Source organism: Echinops telfairi, unplaced genomic scaffold (assembly GCF_000313985.2).
Source record: "Echinops telfairi isolate 266 unplaced genomic scaffold, ASM31398v2 ScPeMD7_7458;HRSCAF=8496, whole genome shotgun sequence".
Classification (NCBI taxonomy): domain Eukaryota; kingdom Metazoa; phylum Chordata; class Mammalia; order Afrosoricida; family Tenrecidae; genus Echinops; species Echinops telfairi.
The window spans coordinates 11,330,220-11,339,115 of NW_022111358.1; the positions used below are offsets into that span (position 1 = coordinate 11,330,220).

General features: G+C 52.3%; 1 protein-coding gene and 1 long non-coding RNA gene across 6 annotated transcripts in view; one reads left to right on the forward strand and one right to left on the reverse strand.

Moving 5' to 3' along the window:
• Positions 1-2,107: 2,107 nt before the first annotated feature.
• Positions 2,108-6,554, reverse strand: LOC123522740. The gene is made up of 3 exons (XR_006680960.1): positions 6,355-6,554; positions 6,073-6,151; positions 2,108-5,820 (listed from the first exon to the last, which is right to left on the reverse strand). It is a non-coding gene; the product is annotated as an uncharacterized LOC123522740 (long non-coding RNA).
• Positions 6,555-6,694: 140 nt separating this feature from the next.
• HNF1B (HNF1 homeobox B) overlaps positions 6,695-8,896 on the forward strand; it is a 60,397-nt gene continuing 58,195 nt past the window's right edge. For 2 of the 5 annotated variants that reach the window (XM_045299907.1, XM_004706979.4), the window contains exon 1: positions 6,695-7,194. In XM_045299907.1, coding sequence (XP_045155842.1) covers positions 6,851-7,194 — 344 coding nt within the window. In that variant the 5' untranslated portion in view covers positions 6,695-6,850. Of the gene's footprint in view, positions 7,195-8,225; positions 8,270-8,896 lie in introns of those variants that run through there. The other 3 variants (XM_045299906.1, XM_004706978.3, XM_045299908.1) reach the window with 2 other exon arrangements.

The following is an 8,896-nucleotide window of genomic DNA, read 5'->3' on the forward strand; positions in this document are numbered from 1 at the left end:
AAAAAAAAAAAAAAAGAGTTACCGCCTCGCCTCGGAAATTCACAGGGGCGATGGTTGTTCCCTGGCCTGCGGGGTCACTAGTGGTCCGCAGCGACTCGATGGCGCAGAGTTTGGTCTGAGCTTTGCCTTCTCTGCGGGGTGATTTTGAGGCTCAAATGCAGTGAGCAAACTGTTTGCACACCATAAACACTATACAAATATGATCATTCTTTTTGTGCCGGGCAGCTGGGTAGAAGGTAGACTTTGCTCTCGCTCTACGGCAATCACAAGATTTCTCTCTGGGCTGAGACTGTGCCGGGCTCTTCTGGGTGCTTCCAGAAGTTTGGGGGCCGGGGGTGGGGTGGCAGAGAGGGCTCAGAAAGTGTAGAAGAGCCAGACGTGAGGCACTTCCACAGAACTAGAAGGTCCACAGTTCAAGTCCAAGATTCCACCCCACCACCCTTTTAGGGGTCTTGGGCCAATCCTCACCCTCTCAGAGCTTCTATTTCCTCCTCATTCAAATGGGAATAAAGGACGGACCTCAGTGGTGGGGGGGCGGGGGAAAGGTAGCTGAAGCAAGGGCACCTCGCGGACACTTGTTTGAATATTAATCTGAAAACACATGCGAAGAACTTTTAGTAAAGGTTGCTGCTTTTGTCTAAACAACGGAGCCTGGCCCATAGTGTTTGTTCAAGAAACACTTATGGGGAACTACTGTGTGCCGGGCCCTTGGCCAGTCTCATTGGGATAGGGGCTGTGGTAGAAGAGGAACCGACTATATTTCCAGAGGGAAGGCTCTCTATGCTAGGTGTAGTATTTATTAGTTTAATATCATACTAGGGCACTGGCCTTTTTTATTATTATTTAATCTTTTACAAGCTACTGGGAACACCCTATTTATAAAAATGACCCAGTAGAAAGGGTTGTTGAATCAAAATGAAAGAAATCTCTCCTCTCCCCTTTAAAAGCCTCCCCAGCACAGACTGTGTGGCAGACAGCACCACAATTTTTAAAATGAAATTGCAAAGCCAGAGGGGACTTCTAGAGAGGAGGAGATTGGTGGAGATTGGTACAATTTAAGATTTGCCCCATCTGCTCATTTTTCTGACCGCTCTCCCCAGAGGGCTTGGCACAGAGTTGGCGCTTGGCAATCTTAGTGAACTTAACCCAGACCTGTGTGCTTAAATGGAAGAAAGGGAGGAAGGTAGTCCCTGGAGCACGTACTATGACTAGACCAGCCCTGGATTTGAATCCAAGCCCTGCCAGCCCCCCTACAAGGCATCTTTTCTGTGTTACCTCATTTAATCTGTGCAACAATCCTGTGAGGGACCAATCCCACTGTTATTACATGTGATGATAATCTAAAAGCCCAAAGACATTAAATAGCTTGCCCACTGTAACACCTATAAAACTGAACAGTCGTTGTGATAGAGGGCCCATGAGACTACACTATCCACGATTGGAACTTTTATCAAAAAAGTTTTGACCCATTTTAAAGTTGTTTCAGTCTAAAAAAAAGTGAAGGGGAAGTACATGTGGATGAAGCCTCTGGTGAGTCCCCTCTGACCATGGGCCAGGATGTGAATAGCCTTGCAGAGTCCACTGGAACCTGGACGGTCCCAGAGGCCATTAGATTAAAATGTAATGCCTTATCACTTCCCTTGTGACCCATGTAAAATTTGTTCTAGTATTTAATAGTTTTCTGCATTGTTTTCCATTGAGGTTTGGCTGTTTTACTTTGTTATTGTACGGGGTGTTTTTTTTTTCTCTGCATATGAAATCCAGAATAGGTAAATCGATAGACAGGAACTGGATTAATGGTCTCTTGGGGGTACGCAGGCGAGGTGGGGGGAAATGGAAAGCTAATAACAATGAGTCTAAGAAAGAAGGAAAATGTTCGAAAGTTGATTGTGGTGATGATTGCACAACCCTTAATTGTGGCGGAATTATTGCATTGTATAATACATGAATCAGATGCCACGAAAACTGTTATAAATTTTTAAAAGAAAAAGTTTGCTGCTCCCTGAAATATACTATTCTATAGATGTTAATGGTGACAAATTATACAGGGTCATCAGGGACAAACCTAGAGGGGCATCCAGCTGGCAAAAGAACAGCACAAGAGGACTTTCACTTTGGAATTGTTTATTGAATTACTTTAGGCTAAGCTACAACTTATATATGATAACATGCATAAATCCTGAGTGCATGGCCTGCGGGTGTACGCACAATCCTGATGAAGATAGTAAACATTTTAGCACCCCCAGAAAACTCCTTCCTACCCCCTCCAAAAATGTTCCAAACGATAACCTCAATGCTGACCTCTGTCACCACAGGGGAGTTTCCCCTGCTTTGTAACTTCATACCTGAAGTCTAGAAGTCTCTGCTCTTTTGTATTTGGAGGAGTTATTTTTTTTTAATACAACTTCTTTGGTGACCACTTGTAAAAATGAGAAATGCAAATACAGAAACAAATATTGTTCTTAATGGCGTTCTTCAGAAATGATTACTTGCTCATTCTCAACAAATGTTTTATTGAACATCTACTATGTATCCAGCACCACTCAAGGCACTGGAAAGCAGGACATGAAAAAGCCCCTGCCCTCATGAAGCTTAATGCCTGTCATCTTTCTTTGGAGCTCGTCAAACTCCCTACATCCACCACCACAGGCCACCACAGGTCTGCCTGAGCTCATGGACCATCTACCCAAGACACCTGGAAAGTAGACACCCCAGGAATTTAAAATCTCTTAGGAATGTCAAATCATAGATATCTTAGGGAACTTAAATGATCAACCAGATCTGGCCATTAAAAAAAAAAAAAAGTGGAATCAGAGACCCAAAGAAGATGCTTATCCAAGCTTTTGAGAGCCACCCAGAAAGGAGTGTTGTGTCCAGACCCAGAACCTTACGGTTCTGACCCGTGGAAGGTTCTCCAGGCTGAGACCCTACTAGCAATAAGAGCCACCCCGACCTCCTACAGCCAGGATAGAGCAGCATTAATGCTTTGCTTTAAAAATCATTCCATTTGGAGATCATCTAGACCAGCGGTCCTCAACCTGTGCATCGAGACCGCTTTGGGGGTCGAATGACCCTTTCACAGGGGTCCCCCGATTCATCACAGTAGCAAAATGGCAGTTATGGAGTAGCCATGAAAACAATTGTATGGTGGGAGGGTCACCACAGCATGAGGAACTGTATTAAAAGGTCACGGCATGAGGAAGGTTGTCACTGCTCTAGACTGTCTGTCCAAACAAGGAGGAGTAAACCTTGGAGAGTAACTATATGGGGGGGGGAGGCTGTGTGCACAAGAGCAGAACAAGATCTCACACACGCAGTGACATACAAGGGACATGCATCCACGGGAGTCATATTCGGCATTCTATGAAATGACCAAGATGGTTCTTGGAAAACCTTCATGGAGTGATGAGCCAACTGGGATGTTAAGTTATTCTACCCCAGGATTCCGTTCCTCATAAAACAAGCAGACAAACAAAACGTGGACCTGAAGTGTAGATTTGCCATTTAACTAGAAAAACAGACTAGGATCTCTTCAAATGGAATTCCCCTTGGAAAAAGCTAGGCCCCTAAGAGTCTGTGGACTCCAGTGCTTGCACTTCCTGGTATCCCTTTCAGAAAGCGCCTCTTCCTTCGAAACACGCGAGAACCTGCCAGACCCCAGGAACCTGCAGTTAATAAGACATTGAATCTTCAGGAAAACGCAGGCAAGCATAACGTAAGAAACTGAGCCTCAGAACAATTCCATCACTTGTCCAAGTTCACAAAGCTGCTTCAGCAGATCCCAGGCTCAGATCCAGAGCCAGCCTATTCCACTGCCACGTCTGCCCTCTGTTCTTCACTGTGCCCTATACCTTACCCTCCTACATGCCCTCCTTTCCCCTGCCCGCCCTCCACAAACAAAACAAGACCTTTCTTGGACTTGGAAAGTCGGCCCTAATCCTTTTTCATCCTATAGCCTCGCTCAACAGCCCTGAGCTCCAATCCCAGCCCTCCCAGGAGTTTACCCAGCGGTTCCAAATACCCCTCCTCAAACTGTCTTATGGTCTTACTTCCCACCACCGCTTGATCCTCTGTGGAGGAAAAAGGAAGAGCACTGCAACTGTGTTCTTTGTTTCCTCTATTTGGGGGAAGCTTAACAGTGGGGTTTATGAAGCAGCTCACTTATTTTGAATTTATGACATACATCCTAATCTGCTTTAGGGCATATAAAGAGAACTATCTGCTGGCCAAATACTCTTCTTAAATTCCCATGTGGAGGAATGGATATTGAACCTGTTCACAGATCCATAGCTGTGGGTACTTGATGAGCACCCACAGTGCACCAGGCAGCACGTACAAGCTAGATTTGGGCACCAGGGGCGGGGGTGGGGGCAGTGACTGCAAGAAGCTGTTGGCTGTAAGTGACCAGGCGACCTCCGTTATTTATCAGGAAAGTTGCCCTGTACTCTCTTGGAAACTTCCCAGCACTTCACATAGTTGTCTGGGATGAGGGGAGGAGTAGGTTTGCTGATCCCTGAATTTTGAAAGCTAAAAAGGCTGAGGAGTCAGACTAGGCCACACAGCGGCTAGAACTACAAATCAAAGCTTTCTTGTTAAAAGGGAAGTGATTGCTGGTTTTTTAATGGGTTTTCCCAGTTAAACACAGAAACTGGCCTTCATTACACTTGACTGATTCTATCATGATAGCAAGTGAGAGACTGAAAGAGATTGTTCTTCAGGGACATACACTCTGAGCACTTCATGATCCTTGTTGAGAGGAACTAGGGAGCCAGGGAATGTTTCCCTTGGGGCTGAACTGCTCAGGGCAGAGGCCTGCCACGCTTCACAACAAACCGGAAAACAATGAGGTGAAAGGAAGGGTCCTAATTTCCATGAACTTAACATTTTTTGTTGCAGAAGAAGCAACTGCTGAGAGCTGTGGTAACCTTCCCTGAGTTTCCCTGCAGACAGCCACCCCAATTCTTTGCAGCCTCCAGAGGCAGGTGGCCAGGTCATGTATTTAAAAGAAGCAGCCTAGCTCTTCAGCAGCGAGGCTTGGACCAATGGCCCAGGGGTTTCAGCACACCTACACCTGGAAGATGGAACCCTAAACCCAGCCCATGACAACTGCAGACCTGTCCTCCTCTAGCCAGAAATACTTCTCTGTGTAACCCAACCCAGGCTTCCTAACTGTCTTTTTAGAGATGGGAGAGGTAGAGTTTAGAAACAAACTCCTTGGCAAATTCTCAGCTGATTCTGGATTTGTGTCCCCAAACTTCTCAGTTCCTTCCATGACACTGCTACCACCAGTTACTGTTCAAGATACAACACCTTGACTGAGAACACCAAGCTTCCAGCGGAGTGGCGATTAGTTTAGACTGCTGGGATTTCTGCATTTCCACCCTAGGAGGTGTGCACACTATCGTGAGCCCATGGGCATTGCGTGGGGCTTCATTTAACAGGAGGCATTAGTAGTTTCTCTGGTTCACAGATGAGGGGACGGAGGCTCCCAGGAGAGGAGGGTCTGTGAGATGGCTCTCAAGTGCACCCTTCTCCTGTTCTTCTTTCTGCAGGCCAGGTTTCACACTGGTAGGTCTGGGTGAGCCTCAGGCACACAGCCTTCCTTCCCCCTCAATGCTGCGGGGATACCCGGGCCAAAGCCAGTGGGTGCTGCAAACCCCACGGCATCCTTCAGGGCCTAGGCCCGGGTGGAAAACCAACTTCTTGCTTCTTGCGGACAGCGATTTTGTCTGAGCCGACTCCTTCTGCCGTTCCGGGCTCGCGCCACCACCGCCATGACCTGAGTCCACAAAAACCGGTCCCCGGCGCCAGGAACTGTAGCTGCAAACAAACCAGAAATCAGTGGGCACCGCGGGGAGCCGGGCTGGTTTTCCCCGCCGGCAAGGAGGGGAAACCTGGTTTTGCTCGCAAGACGGGGGCGCTTGGGTTTCTCGGCGCCGGCATTAAGTTGTCCAGCGGCCGCCAGGGTGGGCGCCCGTGCGGCCCCCGCCTGGGGCGCTCGGCTGCGGCGGCTCCCTCCGGCCAGAAGGAGCCAGCGAAGCCTGCGGGCTCCGTCGGCCCCTTTCCGCTCACCTGGGCCCGGGGCGCGGCAAGCCGAATCCTCCCAACCCGGCAGGTGGGGACCTCGGCCCTTGGCCCTGGGCTTCCGCAGCTGTAACCAAGGTAGAAAGGAATAGAGTACTATTTATTCACCCCACCTAACAGCACCCCACTTCCTCCAGCTCCCCGCGCGCCCAACGCCAAGCGACCAGTTTCTCCTCCCCTGGCTGGTTCTCCAGGCCCACCAGCGGCGTCGGCTGGAAGGCTCCGTCACCTCGTTTCTCCAAGAACCCCCCAACTTCCTCGAGTTGTCACCTGAACCACCGAAGCCGTTTCTTCAGCTCTCCGGACTCAGGCAGGTCCGCAGTCAATGGAAAAGCCCCCGAGCTACTGGTTTAACAAGTCCAAAGGTCATTAAAGCTTGGCTGATAACCAGGCCTTGGAAAAGACAGTCTTTAGCCCCCCAGCGTGAGGACAACGGCTCCCGGAGCGCCCTGCTCCGGCCGGGGCCCCGGTTCTCCACGTCTGCCCCTAGAGCTGGCCCTCCGCTCGGTTTTCCCCCTCCCCGGAAAGTCCGGCCCGCCCCACTAATTTGCATATCTTATATGGCCTAATGGTGGCGATCATGGCAAGTTAGAAGTTTTCTGACTCCTCTCGGAGGAGACTCCGGGACCCCGGGGAGCAACAGGTGGTAGGAGGCTGAAGGGTGGAGGGGTTCCTGGACTTGGGGTTCGCTGGTGAAAGTCCCCCTCCACCCTCCTCTGTGGCACCCACCCATCCCCTGAACCCCTTCTGTTCGCGTCCTTGGAAAATGGTGTCCAAGCTCACTTCGCTCCAGCAAGAACTCCTGAGCGCGCTGCTGAGCTCCGGGGTCACCAAGGAGGTGCTGGTCCAGGCCCTGGAGGAGTTGCTGCCATCCCCGAACTTCGGGGTGAAGCTGGAGACACTGCCCCTGTCCCCTGGCAGCGGGGCCGAGCCCGACACCAAGCCGGTCTTTCATACGCTCACCAACGGCCACGCCAAGGGCCGCCTGTCCGGGGACGAGGGCTCTGAGGACGGCGACGACTATGACACCCCTCCCATCCTCAAGGAGCTACAGGCGCTCAACACCAAGGAGGCGGCGGAGCAGCGAGCCCAGGTGGACCAGATGCTCAGGTAGGCGCCGAGAGAGATTGGAGGTGGACGCCCGAGAGTCCTGGGGCCTGTGTTTGAGTGACACTGCCCTCCACCACTTTCACCAGGCTGTTTCCCACCAGGGAAGTACTGGGGGCGGGGGGCGATCTCCACTTGTCTTCCAACACTGGACCCCTCCCAGTGTCTCAATCCAACGATCTAGGACCCCGAGGCTTCCCCTTCCCTGTTTAGGACCAGGGTGGGGGACTTGCGAGGCCTTCCAGGCAAGGCTGGGGTTGGGCGAGAGAACCGGCCACTGCGAAACCCTTTGCCTAAGGTTACCCAAGCGGCTGGAGGTTGCAGGTGGGTGCGGAGGGACAGCGGCAATTTCCTCGGCCAGGAGGCTCGGGCCGCACTTGCCCCAGGCCACACTCACTTTTCTCGGTTGCGGCCTCAGGTTAGGGAAGACGCAGGCCAGCCTGGGGCGCAGTGTCCCCGGGTTGCAAGCTGAGAGGCAGGCGGCACCCAGAGCCAGGATCTCAGAAGCGAGTTCCCTGGTGGTCACCTGCGCTACTTGTTCAGGTGCAAAAGCCCGGATGATTCCCCTAAACCGGTTTCCATTTGTAACGGGGTTGTTTGCCGGTCGAATGAGGTGACCCGCGCGGGGCAAAAGAACCCACGCGCTTAAGTCAGCGAAGGGCAATTGCAGCCCCAAACCCAGCGTATTTGGTTGGTCGCGATCTGATAAAGGAGAGCGCTTTCCCGTCTCGCCACCACCACTCCGGAGTTCCCTGGGGATCAGGCAAGCTGGGGGTCTCTCCCCGGCCCGGGATCGTTTGCAGGACCTCGCCAGCCATCCCCGGGCTTTGACAGCTAGTTACTAATTATCCCGGGAGCCCGCCGTCGCTCCCGGCCCGGGGGCTGCAGCTCGGAGCCGCTCGCCGAGGCTCCGACACTGCAGCGCCTCGGGCTGAAGCCAACAACAACCCGCACCCAAGCCAGTCCCGGGACCCGGGCAGCTCGGCTCCGAGGCCAGCCCGAAGCAGCAATTAGCGGGGATATGACCTTGCATTTGAATTTGCACTCCGGAGACCTGGCGGCTTGGCCTTTAGTCTTGGTCAGTAAGAGGGACTTATGTATATATGTATATATTTTCCCCCCCAGAAGTATTTTGCTACAATGTGTTCTGAGGGTTTTTTCATTCGCCTTGCCGGGTGTGGGGCAATTTCTCCCGGGCTGTGGTGTGCGTCCAGGCTGACCCAAGGGGTCGGAAGTTGAGCCCCTCGCAGCAGCTGGAGCATCAGCTCCGCCAGAAGGCTGGTCGCGGCGGGCATTGGGGAGGGCTCGACCCCAGTCCCCGCCGCCTGCCACCGGGAGCCTACGGGGCCTAGGCCTTTCTGCTGGCCGCCGGCGCCCGCTTGCTAGCGGGCAGCTTGGGGGACCCCGGGAAGTCGGAGGGGACCGAGGGCGCCTCTGCGCCCAGCCCCGCGCGCCAGGCTGATCGCTGCAGAGATGTAACATAAACTACAGCACGTGGAGTTGGGGTGTTATTAATTTATTTCTATAAATCATCAACAGAAAGATACACAAAGGGCCGTGATTAGGTTGAAAAGAGAGGCGGGTTATTCATTGGTGAAGTTGTAAAGGCAGCTTACAGCGGGAAGGAAATCCCGACCCTGCTGGCCGCTCCCGGTGCCACCCGGCCGCCGGACCCGGGCTGCCCGTCAGCCCGCCCCGGGCTGCC